Raw genomic sequence first — 24,613 nt, 5'->3', positions numbered from 1 at the left:
GACCTCTGCAAAGATTTTAAGTCCAATTTTGTATTTAGAGCACCAGAAAAAAACAGAACCTGTTTCAGAATAGCATCTAGTGGATTTTCATCTACATTGGAAAATCAACAATCAGGCATAAATCAACAGAGGTGGAAGTCCCTGCTCAAGGGGGACCCAGGTGCTGCAGGTAAAGACTTGAGGGGCACTGGCAGACCTATGTTTGGGAAGGGGCAGGTGGCACATCTCTCCTGCACTATGACTGGCTCTTGACAGTGGTATCAGTACTTCACTTTCTCCAGCACTAAAACTGTACAATCTGGGAGAAAAAAATCTTGATGCACAATTTGTATCAAAGGTTAGCCAGCCTCAAACAGAAAAATAAGTGGTTAAAACCCAAGTAATCTGTAAATTCATTACTTTCATATTTGATTGTTTTGTACAGCCTTAGCTTGAAAGTTACTCACCTATAATGGCTGCTTTACAAACTGCTGTCATTAAAGCTCTAAGGAATGTAGGTGAACTCATTTGGCCTTCATCTAGATTAGCCTGAAATCAAGAGTAAATGGACCAGTTAAAAGCACTCTAATGTACAACAGAAACTGTTTCCAAAATCCACTGCTGAATTTGGCACTAAGTGCAAGTTCAGTGAAAGCTGCTGCAGTAGGAATCCAATCCATCCCTTGTGTAAAAATTCATCTTCCCCATTAAACTTCTTGAAAATAGCTCAGCTGTGTTAATGTTTGCCAATATATCTCCTGTAATCAACACTACAATCTATTGAACTACACACGTTCACTATTCATTTATCTAGAGAAATAATACTTGGCATTTATACAACATTTTACATTTCCAAAATGATAGACAATTTTTAATTAGTCACACTACACAATACCCCTGTAAAGTGAGCCTTATCCTCATCATACAGACTGGAAACTGACAAAGTGGTTAAATGACTTGCCCAAATCTACAAGAGAGCTGATGACAAAGCCAGGACCAGAACCAGAACTGAGATGTTCCCAGACTTTCAGTCTTGTGATCTCTCCTCCGGACCATGCTGACTCTACAGCAGTAGAAAAATGACCTGTTTCTGACAAACTGTGTTAACAACAGAAAGCTGAAATGGTGCTGACCTACATTTAGTTGCAAGCATACATCGAGATAAGAACAGCCATACTGTGTCAGACCAATGGTTTATCCTGTCTCTGACAGTGGCCAATGCTAGATGAGGGATTGAACTGAACAAGGCAAATTTGAGTGATCCATCCTCTGTCATCCAGTCCCAGCTTCTGGCAGTTGGAGGTTTAGGGACACCCAGAGCATGGGGTTGCATTCCCTGATCATCTCAGTTAATAGCCATTGATGGACCAATCCTCCATGAACTTATCTAATTCTTTTTTGAACCCAGGTATACTTTTGGCCTTCATAATATCCCATGGCAATCAGTCCCACATGTTGACATTGCATTGTGAGAAGAACTTCCTTTTATTTGTTTTAAACCTGCTATTAATTTAATTGAATAAAAATCAGTTACTAAAAATCAGTAACAACTGTTGTTCTTCGAGATGTGTTGCTCATGTCCATTCAATGTAGGTGTGTGCTCACCTCAAGCACCGTCGCCGGAAAGTTTTCCCCTCAGTGGTATCCGTTGGGTCAGTTCTGGTGCCCCCTGGAGTCGTGCCCTCATAGTGCCAGATACAGGGCCCTGCCACCCCCTCTGTTTCTCCTTGCTGGCTATCTCCAACAGAGGGGTGGGGGTGAGAGTCAGAGCCATCCTTAGGCATATGCAGCTGCATAGGGCACCCGAAAATTTGGGGCACCACCACTATCATAGGCACCGACTTCTCATCATGCTGGGGGGTGCTTGACCTCCCCGCTGTGCTCCAGCCCTGCAGCTCCCACCCATGGAGTCCACGCCTATGACCGGGACAGCAGGTAAGAGCGGATCAGCTCCCGCACACCCAGTGCATGCTGCAGTCTCCTTACTAAGCAGAAGGCAGGGGCCATATTCACAGAGCCAAATGCACCGGCGTAGGGGCACCAGTTGCACCGAGCATAGGGGCACCAGTTTAAGAATACTGCGTAGGACCCCATAAATCCTAAGGACGGTCCTGCTGAGAGTGGGAGTTTGGTATGGACATGAACACTACATCTCAAAAAACAACAGTTATGGAAGGTTAGCATTTTTTCTTCTTCGAGTGCTTGCTCATGTCCATTCCAATACAGGTGACTCCCAAGCAGGTATAGGAGGAGGGTTCGGAGTTCATTGACAAACAGATTGTAGCACTGCTCTGCCAAATCCAGCATTGTCTCTGGCCTGCTGAGTGATGGCACAGTATGATGCAAAAGTGTGGACCAAAGAGCATGTTCCTGCTCTATAGATGTCCTGGATTGGGAGCTCTGCCAGGAATGCAGCTGAAGATGCTCGTGTCCTTGTGGAATGTGCTGTCAGGCACGGAGCAGGGATCTTCGCTACGTCGTAGCATGTGCAGATACAAGAAGTGATCTATGATGAAATTATCTGGGCTGAGACTGGAAGACCTTTCATACTTTCATGCACCACCAAAAAGAGTTGTGTAGTTTTCCGAAATGATTTAGTCCTTCTATGTAGAAGGCAAGCACATGTCTGACATTTAGTGAGTGAAATCTCTGCTCCTGGCTATTGGCATGTGGTTTTGGATAGAAGACTAGAAGAATATGTCCAGGTTACTATGGAATTGTGAAACAACCTTCAGGAAGGCTGGGTCAGGGTGCAGCTGGACCTCATCCTTGAAGAATACCATGTAAGGAGGTTCTGAAGTAAGAACCCTAATCTCCAAGACCTTTCTTTAGCCGTAGTAATGGCCACCAGAAAGGCCACCTTTCAGGACAAGTAGAGGAGAGAACATGTTGCCAATGGCTCAAATGGGGGACCCATGAGCCTCAACAATACCAGGTTGAGATCCCAGGGTGGGACTGGTTGTAGCACTTGGGGGTACAGTCTGTACAGGCCTTTGAGGAAATTACTTCAGATCAAGTTTGTAAAGATGGACCAGCCATTTACCCATGAGTGAAATGCCCCAAGTGCAGCCAGGTGGACTCTTATCAATGACACCAATAGCCCTGGCTGCTTCAGGTGAAGTAAGTAATCCAGAATGAATGGCACTGATGATTGCGTGGGTGAAACACCTTTCTGTGCTAACCAGACAGAGAACCTTTTCCTCTTTGCCAGGTACGTAACTTTAGTGGATGGTTTCCTGATCCCTAAAAGGACCTCTCGAACCAGTCCAGAACATGTTAGCTCCAAGGGGTTCAGCCATGGAGCTTCCAGGCTGTGAGATGAAGGGACTTGAGGTTTGGATGATATAGATGGCCATGGTCATGGAAGATTAGATCTGAAAATGGAGGCAAGCTGATTGGTGTTTCCACCAAGAGGTCCAGAAGGCTGGTAAACCACTGGTGACGTGGCCAGGCCGGGGCTGTCAGGATCAGGCTCATTCCTTCCTTTCGGACTTTCAGCAGGACCTTGTGTATGAGCGGAATGGGAGAAAATAAAAGAGATGGTCCTTCCAAGGGAGAAGAAACATGTCTGTGAGTGAGCCTGGGCTGTGATTCAGGAAGGAGCAGGAATTGCAGACACTTCCTGTTGTGTCTCGTTGCAAACAAGTCTATCTGGGGATCTCCTCGCCTCTGCAGAATGTCCTTCACGATGTCTGGGTGAATGGACCACTCATAATTGGAGAAGGATCTGCTGAGACGATCCACTAACTTGTTCTGTGTGCAGAAGATTGGAGGCCTTGAGTGGACTGAATGGGTTATATAGAATTCCCACAGGCAAAGGGCTTCCTGGCATAGGTGAGAGGAGCACACTCGACCCTGTTTGTTTATATAGAACATTGCTGTTGTGTTGTCTGTAAGTACCAACATGCATTTGCCTTCCAGGTGGGGCTGGAACGTTTGGCAGGCAAGGCACATTGCTCTGAGTTCCCCCGTGTTGATGTGTAGCGAGAGCTCTACCTGGGACCAGAGCCCTGGGTTCTGAGTAGCCCTCGCTGAGCCCTCCAACCCAGCGCAGATGCATCAGTAACAAGAGACATTGACAGATGTGGTCTTGAGAATGGGACACCTACAAATAGTGTCCTTGGGTCCAACCACCAAAGGAGAGTGGTGATTAACAAAGGGGGAAGTGTGAGAACCATGTCCAAGCAATTTTCGCCCAGCTGGTACACGGACACTAGCCAAGTCTGGAGAGGTCTAGGTCATAATCTTGTATGCTGCACCACTTAAGTGCATGAGGCCATGTGCCCCAGGAGTTTTACGCAGTTTCTTGCCATGGTGGTGGTTTCTAAGGCTCTCTATGACCGTGCCTAGGGCCTGGAACCTGGTCTCCGGAAGGTTCTGGCCTGGACTAAGTTGAGGACCATCCCTATAAATTCTATTCTTTGACCTAGTGAGAGTGTCAATTACTGCATGTTTATCAACAGACCTATCTTCTTGAAGGTTGACAGTTTAACCAAACATTTGCCTCCACCTTTGCTTCCTCAAGAAGGCTGCAATGACTGCCAGGCACTTCGTGAATACCCGAAGGGGTGTAGACAGGTCGAAAGGCAGCCCAGTAAACTGGTAGTGTACCCGATTCACAATGAATCAGAGGAAATCTTCTGTGACCTTGAAAGACTGAAATGTGAAAATAAGCGTTCTTTAAGTCGAGGGTGGCATACCAGTCCCCTGGATCCAGAGAAGGGATAATGGAGGCCAAGGAGACCTTGCAGAACTTCAGCTTCTTTATAAATCTATTGAGGTTTCACAGATCTAGGATGGGTCTGAGACTGCCGTTGGCCTTCGGGATTAGGAAATAGCAGGGTTCTACAACCCCCTGCCCCTTAGCTCTGGAGGAACCTCCTCTACATCTCCCACCTCCAAGGGCATCCACACTTCTTGGGCTAGAAGTTGCTTGTGAGAAGGGTCCCTGAAGAGGGACGGGGGATGGAGGGTGGGAAGGAGGGAAACAATTGAACTGAATGGTGTATTTCAGTCCAATCGTGCGTAGCACCCAGTGATCTAAGATAATGTGGGCCCTTGCCTGATACAAGTGAGATAACTGGTCCTCAAAAATTGGGGAAGATGGATCCAGACAGTGTCCTGGTATGCCATCCTCAAGTGTGACTTCAAAAGGCCTGCTTAGACCCCAATGATTGTTTGGTGGAGCCAGGCACATGGGCAAACGAGGACTGGGGAGGAGGCCTCTTCTTATAGCTTCTATCCCGCCTCTTACTGTAGTGCTGCCTAGACTAAGGTGGACAGAAACGTGGCAATGGTTGGGACTAAAAATGCTTCCTAGACGGAGCCAGTGTTCTAGGGGTTTTAGGATGGCCCTAGAATCCTTCAGGCTATGTAATTTAATGTCTGTCTGCTCTGAAAAGAGCGACGAGCGCTCAAAGGGAAGGTCCTGCACCATTTGCTGCACTTCCAGGGAAGGCCTGAGGACTGCAGCCATGAGCTCTTTCTCATAACCACAGCCAAAACCATGGTTCATGCTATGGAGTCCACTGCGTCCAAAGCCACCTGAAGTGATGCTTTTGCCACCGCTCTTCTTTCTTCAATCTTCATGGCTCTGGATTCCTGTGGCAACAGCTGCCTGAACTTAGACACTAAACTCCAAGAATTAAAGTCATAGAGTAGACGTTCCTGCTAAAACGATCTAACTTTTTGGCATCCTTGGTCTCTGAAGTTGGTCCTTGCTACGTGTGCTCCGGTTCGTTCACCGCTGTAACCACTAGTGAGCCCGGAGGAGGCTGGGTATATAAGACTTTGAATCCCTTGGATGGGACAAAGTACTTCTTCGCTGTAGGTTGCAGAGATGCTAGTGTCTGCCACATAGCTTTTATAGGGTCCAAAATGGCATCGTTAAGGGGCAAAGACACTTGGATGACCGGATGGTGCCAGGATATCCACCAGAGCATGGGAGGACTCTGAAATATCCTCTGCCTGAATCACCAGGTTCTGAGTTACTCTCCTGAGAAGCTTCTGGCAGAGGCGGCTCTATGTTTTTTGCCGCCCCAAGCACGGCAGGCAGGCAGCTTTCGGCGGCGCGCCTGTGGGCGGTCCGCTGGTCACGCGGATTCAGCAGCATGCCTGTTAGAGGTCTGCTGGTGCTGCGCCATCGGCGTCCCCGCCACCGAATTGCCACCGAAGCTGCACGGAGGTCCTTGGGGTTGGGCAGTGTCTCCAGTCCATCTTCTGCTTCTTTTTTGGCACTGGTGATGGAGAGCAGTGCCGAGAATCCCATGGAGGAGTAGACTTTCTCTGCACCAGATGTGACTGATTGTGTGGAGAGTCCCAGAACTGAAGAAGAGTCCTTTCTTGGTGCCAGAGAGGCCAAACTACACTGCCTTTTCATCAGAGAAGCCAGAGCATTTCTCACCAAGGTAGAAGTGCTCAGAGCTGAGTCGGTGTAGCTTGGCTTTGAGGGGGGATGGAGTGCTGCCTCCATAAGGAAGAATTTCAGTCTCTTATCCCTGTCCTTCTGAGTGCAGGGCCTGAACCCTTTACAAATTCTACAGTGCTCTTGCATGTGGGACTCCACCAAACACTTAAGACAGCTAGAATAGGGATCACGGCTAGGCATTGGCTTGTGGCATGGTGCACACTGCTTAAACCCTGGGGACCGAGGCATGCCCTGGTGCAGAGAGGTGTTAACCCCACTAAGCAGGGTTCTCTAACCGAAATACTAAAAACTGGAACCGAAACTTAACCACTAGTGAATAACTATATACAAGAAGTCGAAAAAGTCCACTGAGAGGAGTACTTGCGAAGAACACAAGGAACCAGCAACCATCACAGGTGGTAAAAAGGAACTGAGGGGACAGTGGGTCAGCAGGCCCTATATACTGGTGCTATGAAGGCACGACTTCAAGGGGTCCCAGAGCCAACCCGACAGATACCACTGAGGGGAAAACTTTCCAGCGGCAGTGCTTGGGGCGAGCACATACCTACGCTGGAATGGACATGAGGAAGCACTCAAAGAAGAACCCCTAGTTCTTGTGTTATGTGAAGAGGTATATATCACTTCCCCATTCACTTTCTCCACACCATTCATGATTTTATACATCTCTATCATATCCCCTAGTCCTCTCTTTTCTAAGATGAACCATCCCAAAACTTTTAATTTCTCCTCATATGGAAGCTGTTTCATACCCCTGATCATTTTTGTTGCCCTTCTCTGCACCTTTTCCAATTCTAATATATCTTTTTTGAGATGGGGTGACCAGAACTGCACATAGTATTCAAGGTGTGGGCATACCGGGGATTTATATAATGGCATTATGATATTTTCTGCTTTATTATCTATCCCTTTCCCAATGGTTCCTAACATTCTATTAGTTTTTTTAACTGTCTCTACACAATGAGCAGATGTTTTCAGAGAACTACCTATGATGACTCCAAGATCTCTTTCTTGAGTGGTAATAGCTAATTTAGACCCCATCACTTTGTATATGTAATTGGGATTATTTTTTCCAGTGTGCATTACTTTGAATTTCATTTGCCATTTTGTCATCCAGTTTAGTGAGATCCCTTTGCAACAGTTTGCAGTCAGCCTTAGGCACAACTTGAGAAATTTTATGACATCTAAATATTTTTCCACCTCACTGTTTACTCCTTTTTCGAGATCATTTACGAATATGTTGAAAAGCACAGGTCCAAGTACAGCTCTTTGGGGGACCCTGCTATTTACCTCTTTCCATTGTGAAAACTGACCATTTATTCCTATCCTTTGTTTTCTTTCTTTTAACCAGTTACTGATCTATGAGTGGACCTTCCCTATTATCCCATGGCTGCTCACTTTGTCGAATGCTTTCTGAAAGTCCAATTACATTGGATTATATATTGACTGGATCATCCTTGTCTACATGCTCAAAGAATTCTAGTAGACTGGTGAGGCATGATTTCCCTTTACAAAAACTGTGTTAAGTTTCAGAGGGGTAGCCGTGTTAGTTTGGATCTGTAAAAAGCAACAGAGAGTCCTGTGGCACCTTTAAGACTAACAGATGTATTGGAGCATAAGCTTTCGTGGGTGAATGCCCACTTTGTCGGATGCATGTGTTGACTCTTCCCCACTTGCAATGGACCGGATAGTGACAGGATATCCACCAGAGCATGGGAGGACACTGAAATATCTCCTGCCTGAGTCGCCAGGTTCTGAGTTACTCTCCTGAGAAACTTCTGGCAGGGGCGGCTCTATGTTTTTTGCCGCCCCAAGCACAGCAGGCGGCTTTTGGCAGCGCGCCGGCGGGCGGTCCGCTGGTCACGCGGATTCGGCGGCATGCCTGCGGGAGGTCCACTGGTGCTGCACCATCGGCGTCCCCACCACCGAATTGCCGCCGAAGCTGCGGGACCGGCGGACCTCCCGCAGGCATGGTGCCGAAAGCCGCCTGCCTGCCGCCCTCACAGCGACCGGCAGGCCGCCCCCTGCGGCTTGCCGCCCCAGGTACGCGCTTGCTGCGCTGGAGCCGCTCCTGGCTTCTGGTGTGCTCTGTAGTCATCCTGAAAGGGGGCTATAGATCACAGTTGCCAACTTTCATGTGGTAAATAAGCAGCCTGACTTTCACAGTAAGTCAAAAATCAAGCTAATCCCATTTCAAAACAAGGCCAAAACAAGCCAATCCCTGGAACCTGACCCCCCCATTTACATTAATTCTTATGGCGAAATTGGATTTGCTTAATATTGTTTCACTTAAAGCCGCATTTTTCAGGAACATAACTACAATGTTAAGTGAGGAGTTACTGTATATTCCTACTGGTACACTTTTATTATACAAACATGGTATTTCTAGCCATAAAGATTCTATGGGACAGTTTGATTCATTTAAGATTTTTACTATATTTGACTCTCTGCGTTCTTTCACATATAGTGCCACTCCCCCACCAACATGATTTACTCTGTCATTTCTCTATATTTTGTACCCTGCTATCACTGTGTTTCATTCATTATCATCATTCCACCAAGTTTCCATGATGCCTATTATACCAATAGGACAATCCAGTTTAACATCATTTCAAACACAGAGGTTAAAATCTGGTTTAAAGGATGTGCCCAGAGTTAGAGAAGAGTCAGTGGGTGGGTGCAGGCTTTTATACCCTTGGTTCTAAAATACTGGAACAGAGCAGGGCACACATATGCATTGCCAGTGGGTAACTGTTTGCAAAGAATTCCACTGTTGCATGGGAGGCCACACAATCTCATAATGGGGCACAGATAATGTCAGGAAGAAAACCAACCAATTTCACCCCATACTTAGAAAAGAAACTGCTAAAGCATATCTGGTTTAAAATGTTATTGCTAAATGAAAACATGTTTTCACAAAATTATACATTTGAATAGGTCATTATCAGATAATGTGTTAACCTTCAAAATAAGGATGCAGACAAAAAAATAACTTTACAGAAGTTAACATTTTCTTCCTGCAAATTATATTCTTTATCTCTAGGCAAATGCTGATTTTACAACCATATCTATATCTTGCTCCCCTGTGCCTAGAATGGAGATAAAATTGAAATGGCCATTTTCTACTGTAACTGTACTGTACTGTACTGTTCCAAAGCGTATATTGGGGAAGTGCTTAAGATATCAGGCCAGGTGGATGCTTTATGGAAATTTAACAATCTTTGTGAACTGAAGGATGCAGAGTGGTCAACTGTACAAATACGTTGTGCCTTGTCCAGAGATGAACTGGTTATGAACATTTCTGCTTGGCGTAGTAGGAAGAGAGCCTGAGACATAAGCCCTTGAATCAGAGACTTGGTATGAGGCAGGACCCTCTGACAGAATCTGGCAAGAACAGGGCTGATATAGCAAAAATACACCTTCCTGAGAAGTGCTAGTCACAGAGTACTCACGCAAACACATCTCGATATCAAGTGGTACCAGAACATTCCGATATTGAGGATGGTACAAAAACATTCCCCAAGTATAACAGGAACACACTGACCCCTCCTAAAAGATAAGGTCAGGATGACAGTACGTAACAGAGATGTTTTGATCAAAGGTGATGGATGATAACTAACCATGTTAGGGGGCAGTAACTATGTCAGAGGGACAGTACTAACTTGTTTGTATCGGGGTATAAAGATATATCTCAGAGGGAGTATTTTTGTTTGGCTTAGGGAGGAACAGAAAGTCCCACCATTTACTGAGCTGATCCATTGTTACGGGTATATGTGTATTAGTGGTCTGGTAGAGTCTGCGGGATACTAATATTGTGCTTTGTCGACAATAAACCTGGCTGGGTGCCTTCGTTTCTTAACAGATTTTGTGGTCCTTGGGTGGTTTGCTTGAGGTCTGCAGTGCCAGCTGTTTGCACAGGGCTGGGGCATCACACAGAGGGAACATACACATGCAGCCAAACATCTATTAACATCTAACTACACTGGTGACCCCGACCACTAATCTGGTAAGTAAGCAAGCTGTCCTCTGTGTAAATTGCAACCTAACATGACAGTTAGCCAGAAGCTAGGAAACTCCCTTAACCCCTCCCTGCTAAGCCCCAGAAAGTTTAATAAGGTATGCACGTGCTGGGCTGCTAGCAAATCTCTCAATCTCTCTTGGCTCAGGTTTCCCTACTTTCCTAAGTTGATCTCCCTCCCTTTCCCTGCCTCTCCTCACTTCTGCTCTTTCTCTCTTTTTTAAAAAGTTAGAAGTTATAGTTTTTACAAAAACCTCCAAAAATAAAGCAATTAAAAACCAAACAAAACAACAAACAAACAGAAAACAAGGTAAAAACTTTACTTTAAATAAATCCAGTAAATTAATTATTTTAACCTTCATTATGTTAACCCTTAACATCTATCAACATCTAACCACAACTGGAAGCCATGCAGAAACAGAGGAATTATTCTGTGACAGTGACTAGATCTAGTGATTAGCACTTGGCTAAATTATTCCCGAAGAGCCAATATCAGACTGTGGTGGGCAGTGCAGGGTAGCAAAACAAGGAGGTGGAAAAAGATAGAGGTGATCCTGTTGGCTGGGATAATGTTTATAAAGATGGTTAATGCACAGGTATAGTGAAAACAGTCTTTATACCTCTACCCAATCAAAGATTTGTTCATCATTCGCCTTGTCCTCAATAATGAGTTTTTCTAGCTGTTTGTTCAGTTCGTCAGCAGAGAGTTCTTCCTCTGAAAGTGCTTCTGAGGAACTGGAACAGTCAGACACTGTGAAGTCCAACTTCTGCAACATTAGAAGTTATAAGAAACGATTAAATATGCTTTTCTACACTGAATCATACTAAGGCAAAAGAACAAGCAACACTTTATTCTGTTTTATCATTATAATGACGTATGTCCTACCTTTCATTTAAAAGAATCAGAGCAATTTACAAACAACACACTGATGTACAATCTATACTGAGGGATCACTTCATCCAGCAAGGAAATGCAGCCACCTTTGAGGAAAAAAGTGGCACAGTGCAACACTCCACTCCACTTTAACCCATGAAATGAAGACATATACATTGTCTAATTGAAACTACAGGGAGTCAGAATGCAAATACCAGATTTGGAATTTGGTCATGAAGGAGGGCTGTCAAGCGATTAAACAAATTAATTGCAATTAATCGCACTGTTAAACAATAATAGTATATAATTTATTTAAATATTTTGGATGTTTTCTACATTTTAAAATAGATTGATTTCAATTACCACAGAGTATATAAAATGTACAGAGCTCACTTTATATTTATTTTTATTACAAATATTTGCCCTGTAAAAAACAAAAGAAATAGTATTTTTCAATTCACCTGATACAAGTACTGTAGTGCAATCTCTTTATCATGAAAGGTGAACTTACAAATGTAGAATTATGTACAAAAAATAACTGCATTCAAAAATAAAACAATGTAAAACTTCAGAGCCTACAAGTCCACTCAATTCTACTTCTTGTTCAGCCAATTGCTCAGACAAACAAGTTGGTTTACATTTGCAGGAGATAATGTTGTCCACTTCTTGTTTACAATGTCACCTGAAAGTGAAAACAGGAGTTCGCATGGCACCATTGTAGCCGGTGTCGCAAGATATTTAGGTGCCAGATACGGTAAAGATTCATATGACCCTTCATGCTTCGAACACCATTCCAGAGGACATGCTTCCATGTGATGGGTTCTGCTTGATAACGATTCAAAACAGTGCAGACTGACGCATGTTCATTTTCATTATTTGAGTCAGATGCCACCAGCAGAAGGTTGATTTTCTTTTTTGGTGGTTCGGGTTCTGTAGTTTCCCCATCGGAGTATTGCTTTTTTAAGACTTCTGAAAGCATGTATCACACCTTGTCCCTCTCAGATTTTGGAAAGCACTTCAGATTTTTAAACCTTGTGTCAAGTGCTGTAGTTATTTTTAGAAATCTCACATTGGTATCTTCTTTGTGTTTTGTCAAATCTTAAAACGAACAACGTGCTGGGTCATCATCTGAGACTGCTATAACATGAAGTATATGGCAGAATGTGGGTAAAACAAAGCAGGAGACATACAATTCTCCCCGCGAGGAGTTCAGTCACAAATTTAATTAATACATAATTTTTTTAACGAGCATCGTCAGCGTAGAAGCATGTTCTCTGGAATGGTATCCAAAGCATGAAGGGGGCATATGAATGTTTAGCATATCCAGCAGTAAATATCTTGGAATGCTGGCTACAAAAGTGCCATGCGACCACCTGTTCTCACTGTCAGGTGACACTGTAAATAAGAAGCAGCATTGTCGCCCGTAAATGTAAACAAACTTGTTTATCTTAGCAATTGGCTGAACAAGTAGTAGTACTGAGTGAATTGTAGGCTCTAAAGTTTTACATTGTTTTTGAATGCAGTTTTGTAACAACAAAAATCTACATTTGTAAGTTGCACTTTCATGACAGAGATTGCACTATGGTATTTGTATGAATTGAATTGAAAAATACTATTTTTTATCATTTTATAGTGCAAATATTTGTAATAAAAATAATAATATAAAGTGAGCACAGTACACTTCGTATTCTGTGTTGTAATTAAAATCAATTTATTTTAAAATGTAGAAAAACATCTACAAATATTTAATAAATTTCAATTGGTATTCTATTGTTTAACAGTGTGTTTAAAACGGCGATTAATTTTTTAAATCGCGATCAATTTTTTTGAGTTACTCGCATGAGTTAACTGCGATTAATTGACAGCCCTATCAGGAAGCTAAGGCTAAAACACTATTTTTGCAAAATGTGACACAGAATCTATAATGATCACTAGTTCTCAGATCTTGGTTTTACATTGCATTTCCAGTAGCACAGTACTCCCTAAAATCATGCTGGGCCACTGTTTCGGTACTGACTCAAGGGAAGAGTGCCACTATTTAATCACCCACATCACTTTCAAGAGTTCCTTTGGTGTCTTCCACCAAATGTACTGCCTAAACATAATCTGAATAACTGGAGTACCTCATTTTGACAATATTTAGGGATGGAACTGAAATGAACAACTAGGACTCAAAGTAAAAATAAAATACAAACCAATGGGCTAAATTTATCTTACAAGTACACCTCACAGGGCTCTTCTCTAGCAGAAACTTGCTTTCAACTCACGTGCTCCATGAGAAAGGTATGTACATCCTCCCCTTCAGGTAAGTAGTCCTTCCAACTGAGGCCAGCCTCCCTCCATAAGGCTCCTACTTTCTTATGGCTCTAAAACACAAAGCAGTTTGTTCATTTTTTAAATCTGAAGAGAAAAGCACAGGAGCTTAAACAGGCTGGAATCGTGCTGCTGCATAAAGAGAAATAAATAATCATTTAGCCATCAAAAATATGCCTGGCTATGATGTGAAAACTTCCAGAAAGCCTGTGCTGGAGAAATTATATATAGTATCCTACCTTTTACAGGTAAATGTTGTATCTTGTAAGATGCTCAGATGCCACAATGTTGTGTAATAAATATGGCTGGCTTGATGTGATATATGGAGTTTGCAACAACATGACCAAAGATCATCTACAATAAAGTGACCATATGTAAAAGTGTGGTCCAGTGGACATGATACAGAACTGGGACTCAAATGACCTGGGTTCTACTCCTAGCTCTGCCACTGACTTGCTGTGCCCTAGTAAGAAATTACTTATTTTTCCATCCCTCTAAGTGAATAAAGTTAGAGCATGTCTACTTTAGAAAAATCATGTTTACATGGATATCTTCTGTATGGAGATCAATCGTCAAGGTCATGTGTGTGACATCAAGGTCACAGTTTAAATCCTACAATTCATTGTAAATCTATGGAAAATTACCTTTATAACCATATGTGGTACAACCTTCTGCATCTGACAGTCCAGTAGACTTCATGCCTGACCTTTTAGAATTCCCCAAAATGTTGATATATATAATAAACAATATTGAAGATAGTGATAGTAATAAGCTCTTCTTTAGTGCCTTCCACCCAAGAATCTCAACATTCTTTGCAAATATTAATGAATTAAGCCTCACAACACATGTTTGGTAAGGTATTATTATCCTCATTTTACAAATGAGTTATTGGGTGTCTAAAGTTAGACTTCAAGATACATGTGCCCTGATTTTCAGAGGCAGATTATAGAAGTCAGTGGAAGCTGCTTGTGCTCAGTATTTCTGTGACTCACGCCTCAGATTTAGGTGACTAAATATGGTGTTGGATGCCTGACTTTAGGCAGAGCTAGAAATAGAACCCAGATCTTCTGACTTTAGGCTGTGCTTTAATCACAAGATCATGGCTCCTCTCCCTGCTCTTCTCCCACATGATATAGAGAAAATGGCAAGCCACAGTCCAAACAAGCAACAAATTACTAATTAAAAAAAAATAAAATATAAGCTTCTAGCTACATGAAGGAGCTGTTGCATGGAAAAGCTTCTGGAACAACTGACCTCATTTGAATGCATGCTTTAAAAAGGAGGTGCTGAATTTTACAGGGGTTAACGTACAAGACTACACAAAGTGAATTATTTAGCCTGACCTTACAAATAAAATTTAAAAAATATGATACACTTATAGGGAAACTATCAAGGTGTCTGTACAGACTGTGAAAATGTGTATGAGAGCTTTAGAAGTTACATGGTAAACAGGTATCTCTATCCCTAGACTAGAGACAGGTCAATCTCAAGAGTTTGCAAGTTTATTTTGGATAAACATCCAGAAGTCTGAATGGCCATCTGAAGCTTATCCGAATTCCCAGAACCTCTCAGGTCTGCAAGAACAGGCTCTTTTGCGAGATTGCCAGTACTTCTTGTTTCTGATCAGCCCAGAAATACCTTGAGAATGGCTCTCTTGCAATATTTCAGCACTCCAGCTTCTGGAAGAAGCCAGGTACAGCGATACCTACAAAAGGGAAATGTGATAAGAAAATGGTAACCCAACTTTTTGGAATCTTATGAGGCTTGGTTTGAATTTGGGGGAGGAAAGGCAGGTTTCTTATGTTATTCACACAGGTTCACCTATACCTAAATGTTGGGAATATGAGCACATTGTCTTTATGCATGATCATTTACTTTCTGCACCCAACAAAATTTATAAGTCATATCCCAGCATACTTACCATTTGTTTGCATAGAAGGTGCAATATTTCAGAAAGCAAGACCCCAGCTCTTCCCACAGGAAGTAAAGATTTGCTAAATTCTCTGGAATGGAACAGAAATAAATACTTTTATTATAATATTTTATTGTCCCAGACAAGTTATACTGTTGTGAAAAGCACCTCTTGATTCGGGGCAAGTGAGAGGTGGGGATCAAGCTGATGCAGAAAACTGCACAGCTTTAAATTTTGCTCTGTATATGGGATCTCATCTTGCTCCCATTGAAGTTAATGTTAAAGCTCTGATCAACTTCACTGATGCAGAATTGGGCCCATATTAGACTAAAACTAAAAAAAACTGCACAGGAACAATTAAAACACCTCTATACCTTATTTTTACATAGGGCCAAATCTATTTATTTTGATGGGATGAGGATTTGGTCTGTACTTGTAGATTGTAAGGCCTAGATTTTAAACATATGCAGGTCCTTGATTTCAATGGGAGTTAGGTGCCCAAGTACCTTTAAAAACCTGTCCCTAAGCTCTTTGGAGCAGGGAACTGTTGCTTTCTAGATATTAGTATAGTGCTACAATAACAGGGCCCAAGCTTGGTTGGCCTATCAGTGCTGCTGCAATATAAATGTGATTGAAGGTGATAATGATAAAAATATAGTAATGGTCTGATTTTGGAAAATGGATTTCCATTTTTGTGGGTGTAGCTTTGTGCTCCTGGTTAATAGTAATCAGACAGATGTCTAAGGGGTAATTAATTCTAGGCACAATTATCACAGGTGAAAAACTGTATCTTCAGAAAATGAAGGCAGAGTTCACATCCCCTTAAAAGATCAGGGCCTTAATATTTCCCTAAGTCACTCTGGTCCTACAACTTTAGGTTGTTTTTAAATCAGCTAGAAAAAAACTGGGACTGAAGAGGATTGGTAGATAACATTTAAAAAAAAAGAAAAAAGAAAAAGACTGCACAACAGCAAGCTCCTGCACCATCAGAGCTTCCACATTAATGCAAATTTGATTTCTGGAACACCTCTCACAAGGTCTCACATTGACTCTCACATCTGAGTCTCATATTATTCCTGCCTAGTCAACCAACAGAAGTCATGCTGCTTAGATGTCATAGCATAATCAGGCTAGTTTAGGCATGACGGTCACTGAACAGAAATAGCATTGCTTACATTATAAGTTCTCTCATAGAGATTCCGCCTTCTTTTAACATGGGGGTCACCAATTCAGCTAGATACAACCAAATATGCGGTATATCAATGGCCATATCATCTGCCAGCTCCAAGGTGTCTGAAAACCTTTGAAAGAAAGGAGAAAATCCAAATATTAAATCCAATTCCAATCTCAGTGATTTTTTTTTCTGCCAAGTAAATCCACCCTTGTCCAGCAGCAAGCCATTTACTTGGAAGGTGTACTTACCAAACATTATACTTGGAGACCAAATATTTCTACTCTATGATCTATCTGGCCTCCACTAGTCATAGAAGCAAAAGGGCCTTCCAAGTCTATTAATAAACCCAGGTTATGTAATCCTTCTGCATCAGCTTTTAGATTTTTTCCATGTCAAAACTCACTGTCAGTGATGGATTTGCTGACACTGTCATCACTAACCAGTCAATAGCAGTGTGATGTCATAGAATCATAGAATATCAGGGTCAGAAGGGACCTCAGGAGGTCATCTAGTCCAACCCCCTGCTCAAAGCAGGACCAATTCCCAACTAAATCATCCCAGCCAGGGATATGACAACCTTTCAAATAAAAGCACCATGAAGTGGCTACAGACACTCTTATTGGGATATGTGGTTCGTTTTACTTTTGTGCAACAGATTCAAATCTAGGCTAGGTCAGTGTGGTCTGGATGCAGTTACCATATGACAATCTAACACCTGTCCAATGAGGTGGTCTATCTTCAATTCCTAGAGGACAGGTGTGCACATAACCAGCAGCATAACTGCATTTGGCACCATACTACCCTTATGTCCAGAGTTGGTCCCCATAAATCAGAGCTGAGTCACTGACAGCGGGTACTGCATAAGTGAAGCCTGTCTTGTCATTGCTAGAACAATCCCCATTCTGGGGATAGATGGAGGACTTTAGTTTAAAGAGCTGCCAATATGGCACCTTTCACAAACATTAATTTCACTCAAATATTGATTTAACACACCCCTTACCCCAGTTATACGAGCCTCCTCAATGGGCAAACATAAATCCTCTTTCAGAAAGGATACTTGTAGGATACTGTTGCTCTCACAGGAAGCTGGGAAGGGGGTATTCCCCGACACAAGGAGTAAGTTTTTGAAATTAACACAAAAAGAAATTAGAGATCTAATTAAAGTGTTCATATGGCAGAATACCAACCCCTTGAAGAAGTCCTGTTTGCTTAGCTTTTCTGACTGCACCAACTGATACAGTAACTGGCCCATGTGATCCCTGGTGATCTGACTCCTCTCGAGAGTAGACTCCACTCCGACTCGCACAAAAATGGGCAGCAGACTCTGTGCATGCAATTCCTCCATACATTGCATTGCTTCCTGTTCAAACAACACAGAGGATCATTTATCTGAATTCTGGGAAAAATCAAGACATGCAAGGCGGGAGAATGTTCTTTACTAAAACATAGTCCACGACACTTAGTACTTTTGGCTGAAGTCAATAGATTATTTTGATACACTTCTGTCATTCAGGGAAACTGAAAGGTGAGGGTACATAATTAACATTGCTTCAAGACATCCCTGAGGCAGAGAACTCAATATGGGTAAAAAATAAAATAAAAGGAATTAGATATTTACACAGATCAGAGTGACCACAGTTACAGTGGAGGGAATCGATCTAAGTATGTCGACTTCAGCTACGTTATTCACGTAGCTGAAGTTGTGTAACTTAGATCGACTTACCGTGGTGTCTTTACCGCGGTGAGTTGGCTGCTGCCGCTCCCCCATCGACTGTGCCTGCACCTTTCGCCGAGCTGGAGTACAGGAGTCGACGGGAGAGCGCTCGGGGAGTCGATTTATCGCATCTAGACTAGAAGCAATAAATCAATCCCCGCTGGATCCATTCTGCCTGCCGATCCGGCGGGTAGTGTAGACATACCCTCAGAGTAAATATTCCCTGGTGACAATACTAAATTAAATTTTATTAACTCTTGAAATCAGACTTTAATAAGCCAAATATTTGTCCTGGGAGCTAGCTTTTGGACAAGTAGAGTCCTGTACAATAGGATTTACCTCTGCCTGTTTTTTTTGGCTACAAAATTTTAGAAGAATTTTGGAACCGTGTTTAATGACTATTTGCAGGGTGTCAATTCAGAAACCCCTCATTCTAGTCACTTGAAACTTTGCAGAAAAATTCTACCTGTGCTACAGATCTAGCCTATCAATTTTGAGGACAATATACTTGTTGTGGATTTTACAGGAGAGGCCAAAATCCAGCTTACAATGGAAACTCAGTTGCAACCTTAACTATGGAGTGATGACAGTTGCTCAATAATTCTCAACATTTACTAAAACTACTCTGGAGTACTTTGTTCAATATGTATTATTTCATCTGCCTTGAGATCAGAACAACGGGTTCCTTATAAGTGAATTAAACCTTTGTCTAGTTTCCCTAGCTTTCTATATCCAGCATTGACATACTATTATAATAGTGCTGCTCAGTGGTCATGACAGACATATCTAAAACTTTCTGCTTACAATACCCAAAGGAGACTATTTTTCCTCTGTCGTTAGCAATGGAAGAACCAGAACAGTCAGAGAACTGTGCTAAAGTTGTGCACCGATTCCTTCTATCCAAATTCCAATAGGTCCCATGTTTATGTTAAAGAACTAAGAACAGGGTGTTTAAAAAGACACTGTTCCTGGAAAGGAAAAAATGCTAAAGATCCCACTGTTCCATGGCTTTCTGGAAGGTGAGGTTTTCATTCTGTTTACCTTATAATCATTTATGTGCAAGAACTCATCAATGATGGATTTGCACTTTCTCTCCATTTCCTCTTCTGACAGTGAAGATTTGTCTTGTACTGGAGCTGTGGGAGTTTCTGGCTTGGCTGGTAAATAAGGTAGAGAAAACAGACACTGGATAAAGAGGTCATCTTCAGTTCCAAAAAAAAGTATTTTTAAAAAAGTATTTAAAAAATCCCTCAAGTCTCCTCTCTCAGCCAACAGAACAATTAATAGGCACTCTCTACTGTGATGACTGAAAGAAGGCTGATTTGGAAGCATGACTCTGTGGGGGTAAAACAAACAGTTTAGATTCTGTTTTCTGACAGTTTCTCATGAGTCAGTCTGATCATCAGGCATAAATCATTTCTTATTTAGCTTGTCTTTCAACTTGTGATCCCTACACATCTGCAAATCACCTTTCTCAGCATACTTGGCAGTGTCATAGCATTTTACACCTTCAAAGCACTTTATAAAAAATAAATAATTAATTGTTGAGCTGTGGCAGCAGTTCTCACTGAATACTGCAATTTTACAGCACGTTGCTTGTGAACGTCAGAAACCAAAGACAATCTCCTGTGACAGGGTCGGGCCAGATGGCTATAGGAGAGTGATAGAAGGCAGATATATTAGCTCCAAGTTAAGCAGGTCCCTTTTCCCTGGATAAGGTAATAGGGGCAGTTCCAGAACAATCAGGAACTTGCTGGAACCAATTAAGGCAGACAGGCTGATTAGGACACCTGGAGCCAATTAAGAAACTGCTAGAATCAATTAAGACAGGCAGGCTAATCAGGGCACCTGGTTTAAAAAGGACCTCACTTCAGTCACTGTGAGGAGCTGGGAGCAAGAGGTGCAAGAAGATGAGAGTGAGTAGGACTGCAAAGTACAAGCGTTACCAGACATCAGGAGGAAGGTCCTGTGGAGGCCATGGGGAAATAGCCCAGAGAGTTGTAGCTGTCACGCAGTTGTTACAAGAGACACTATAGACAGTTGCAATCCACAGGGCCCTGGGCTGGAACCCAGAGTAGAGGGCGGGCCCGGGTTCCCCCCATCCGCCTCAACTCCCTGTTTACGACAAGAGGAGGTGACCTGGCCTGTGGGTCCCACCAGAAGGGAAGGTCCCTGGCCTATCCCCCGACCCACTAGGTGGGTCAGCAGAGACTGCGGGGATTGTTCTCCTCCCTTTCCCCATGCTGGCCAGTGATGAGGTTAGCTAAGTGAACAGCAGGTTTGAGCTGCTAGCAAAAGTGGCCAAACTAAGGGCTGCCGTGAATCTCTGAGGCGAGCAAATCCGCCAATAAGCGCAGGACCCACCAAGGCAGAGGAGGAACTTTGTCACACTCCCTAATTCCAAAATCCACAGTAGAAAGCAAACCCCCAAATACTCTCTCCCCAGGCAATCCTCCGGGTCTGGACTTGCCTCCCTCAAACTCACTTCAGAGAAAAGCCTGAATACACAGAGGGGCTTGCACTGTGCTCTGCAAGTTATGACTGTTATTTAGTATTTGTATTGCAGTAGCATTCAGGACATGCTAGGCACTGTCCACGCAAATCATAAGGTACGTCCCTACCCCAAAAGGCTCACAATCCAAGGCTTTATACACATGGACCCTTTTCTTAAATTTCCCCAGTATTGTGCCACTACTGGCTCAGCTCCAATGGAGGGAGCAACAGTGGGCCTCAAGCACAGACAAGGTGTCAATAGCCACCAATGTTTCTACTATTATGGCATCATGACTTGCTCTGAGCAAGGTTAGGTGGCACAGTGGTAAAGACGTTGCATGTTGTCTACACTAGATTTCCCACCATTGGGAAATGTTAAAGTGTAGACACAGCCTAAAGAGACAAACAATACTGGTGCTTAGACATCATGGTGGGAAGAGCCTAAAAAGCATCTAAAATAGAACATGACTAACCAGGGATTCAGTCGTACTGGATCCTGAGAGTACACACACGCAACTGAAGTCAGTGGGACATGAGGGTGCATAGCACCTCTTGAGAAGCTGAAGTCCATAGGTTCTGGCCCAAGCAGATAAAGTTTGAGAGTGAAAAGCCTTCCACTGAAAATGCTATGCCCAGCATTCCATCCTGGGACCATTAACAGAAGCATCTTGGCTAGTCTCAACTGTTGAGAAGGTACGAAGATAGCAAGGTGGTGAATGGGCAACCGGGTCTCAGCCCCATTTTTATTCCTTAGTTGTGTCCATTACCGTGGCACCTTACAAAAATTAACACAAACACAATATCCAACAAAAATAGATCTTTCTAAAATTACCACATCCTGATGACTCTTACACTGTGCCCAAACCTCATCCGGCTTGGGCTCTGACCAACCATCCCAGGCAACAGGCTCCAGATACATGAGGTCAGAACTGAAAATAGATCTTCCAGTGGTCCTGGACTATAAGGTGGATAGAAAGCTGGTTAGATTGTCGGGCTCCATGTCTAGTTGGCAGCCGGTATCAAGTGGAGTGCCCCAAAGGTCGGTCCTGGGGCCGGTTTTGTTCAATATCTTCATTAATGATCTGGAGGATGCGTGGACTGCACCCTCAGCAAGTTTGCATATGACACTAAAATGGGAGGAGTGGTAGATACGCTGGAGGGTAGGGAGAAGATACAGAGGGACCTAGACAAATTAGAGGATTGGGCCAAAAGAAATCTGATGAGGTTCAACAAGGACAAGTGCCGAGTCCTGCACTTAGGATGGAAGAATCCCATGCACTGCTACAGACTCAGGACTGAGTGGCTAGGCAGCAGTTCTGCGGAAAAGGACCTAAGGGTTACAGTGGACAAGAAGCTGGATATGAGTCAGCAGTGTGACCTTGTTGCCAAGAAGGCTAACGGCATTTTGGGCTGTATAAGTAGGGGCATTGCCAGCAGATCGAGGGACATGATCATTCCCCTCTATTCGACATTGGTGAGGCCTCATCTGGAGTACTGTGTCCAGTTTTGGACCCCACACTACAAGAAGGATGTGGAAAAATTGGAAAGAGTCCAGCAGAGGGCAACAAAAATGATTAGGGGTCTGGAACACATGACTTATGAGGGGAGGCTGAGGGAACTGGGATTGTTTAGTCTGCAGAAAAGAAGAATGAGGGGGGATTTGATAGCTGCTTTCAACTACCTGAAAGGGGGGTCCAAAGGGGATGGATCTAGACTGTTCACAGTGGTAGCAGATGACAGAATAAGGAGTAATTTTTTCAAGTTGCAGTGGAGGAGGTTTAGGTTGGATATTAGGAAAAACTTTTTCACTAGGAGGGTGGTGAAGCACTGGAATGGGTTACCTAGGGAAGGGGTGGAATCTCCTTCCTTAGAGGTTTTTAAGGTCAGGTTTGACAAAGCCCTGACTGGGATGATTTAGTTGAGGATTGGTCCTGTTTTGTGCAGTGGGTTGGACTAGATGACCTCCTGAGGTCCCTTCCAACCTTGATATTCTATGATTCTATGAATTGACAGCAAGAGCAATAGGACGTAGGTGGAAAAGGCAATTATACAGATAATTGGGTCCCAGTTACTTTGCAGACATATAAAATGGTTACTGACCTTTCGTAAGAGTTGTTCTTTGAGATGTGTTGCTCATGTCCATTCCATGTTAGGTGTGTGCATGCCACATGTACTGTTGCTGGAGATTTTTCCCTCAGTGAGGTCCATTGGAACAGCTCTAGCACTCTCTGGAGCCACGTGCTTAGGCACTGATATGACGGGTGCTGCTGACTCCGCATCCTCTCAGTTCCTTGCTGGTTAACTCTGATAGAGGGGTAGGAGGGTGGGTCATGGAATGGACATGAGCAACACAACTCGAAGAACAACAACAGTTACAAAAGGTAACTATTTTTTCTTTGAGTGCTTGCTCATGTCCATTCCATGTTAGGTAACTCACAAGCAATACTCAAGGAAGTGGGCTTGGAGTTAATGGACATATTGACTACAACACTGCTCTTCTGAAACTAGTATAATCTCAGGCCTCTTGGGTGATGGTGTAGTGAGACGTGAAGGTATGCACCGGCGGCCAGGTTGCGGCGCTACAGATGTTCTGGATTGGGACCTGTGTGAGGAATGCTGCTGACGAAGCCTGGGCTCTTGTAGAATGAGCGGCTAAGATGGTAGGAGATGGGATATTTGCCTGCTCATAGAAAGCTCGAATACAGGCAGTTATCCAGGACGAGATCCTTTGGGTTGATGAAGAGTTGCGTGAATTTGTGCGTTTAGTCCTCTCAGTATAAAAGGCGAGGGCCAGCCTAACGTCTAACAATGAAGCTGTCGCTCCTCAGAGTTTTTGTGAGGTTTCAGGAAGAAGACTGTTAGGAAAATGACCTGGTTGTTATAGAATTGTGACACCACCTTTGGCAGGAAGGCCTGATGGGGGCGCAGTTGAACCTTGTCCTTGCAGAAAAACACCGTGTAAGGTGGGACTGAAATAAGGGCTTTGATCTCAGAGACCCTTCTGGACGAGGTGATTGACACCAGGAGAGAAATGTCAAGGAGCATGATGCCAACGGCTTCAAGGGGGGGACCCATGAGCTTCGACAGAACTAGGTTTAAGTCCCATTGGGGAGGACAGCTCGTGTATCTGAGGGCAGAGTCTTCCCAGTCCCTTGAGAAACCGGACCGTCACCTTGTTGGAGAATACTGACCTGCTGTTCACTGGAGTGTGGAAGGCTGATATGGCTACCAAATGCACTTTAATAGATGAGAGGGCCAGGCCCGCTGTTTTAGGTGGAGCAAGTAGTCCAAGATAGACTGAAGGGAAGACTGAGATGGAGTGAGAGCACATTCAGAAGCAACAAAAGAAACACTTCCACTTGGCCAAGTAGGCAGCCCTCGTGGAGGCTTTCTACTGCTGAGCAAGATCTGCTGAACCTGTTCCAAGCAGGCCTGTTCTTTAGGGTTCAGCCATGCAGCATCCATGCAGTGAGGTGACGTTTGGGTGAAGTAACTGACCGTGGTCTTCTGAAACCAGGTCCAGACAGAGTGGGAGCAAGAGTGGAGCTGCCACGGAGAGATCCAGGAGCATGCCGAACCAATGCTGGCGCAGCCATGATGGTGCTATCAGAATAACTCTTGCCTTGTCCTGTTTGATTTTTAGGAGGACCTTGTGAACCAAGATGATTGGGGGAAAGGTGTACAGGAGGTGGTTTATTCACAAGAGTAGAAA

General features: G+C 43.5%; 1 protein-coding gene across 1 annotated transcript in view; it reads right to left on the bottom strand.

The window, feature by feature from the left end:
• Positions 1 to 446: 446 nt before the first annotated feature.
• Positions 447 to 24,613, bottom strand: part of EIF4G3 (eukaryotic translation initiation factor 4 gamma 3) — a gene marked incomplete at its 3' end in the record, with an annotated part of 356,444 nt that continues 332,277 nt past the window's right edge. The window contains 7 exon segments of the mRNA XM_034753512.1: positions 447 to 528; positions 11,042 to 11,188; positions 13,563 to 13,661; positions 15,530 to 15,611; positions 16,696 to 16,821; positions 17,882 to 18,054; positions 19,450 to 19,565. Coding sequence (XP_034609403.1) covers positions 447 to 528; positions 11,042 to 11,188; positions 13,563 to 13,661; positions 15,530 to 15,611; positions 16,696 to 16,821; positions 17,882 to 18,054; positions 19,450 to 19,565 — 825 coding nt within the window.

This window comes from Trachemys scripta, chromosome 19, assembly GCF_013100865.1.
Source record: "Trachemys scripta elegans isolate TJP31775 chromosome 19, CAS_Tse_1.0, whole genome shotgun sequence".
NCBI classification, from domain to species: domain Eukaryota; kingdom Metazoa; phylum Chordata; order Testudines; family Emydidae; genus Trachemys; species Trachemys scripta.
This window is presented reverse-complemented; position numbering and strand designations above follow the sequence as displayed.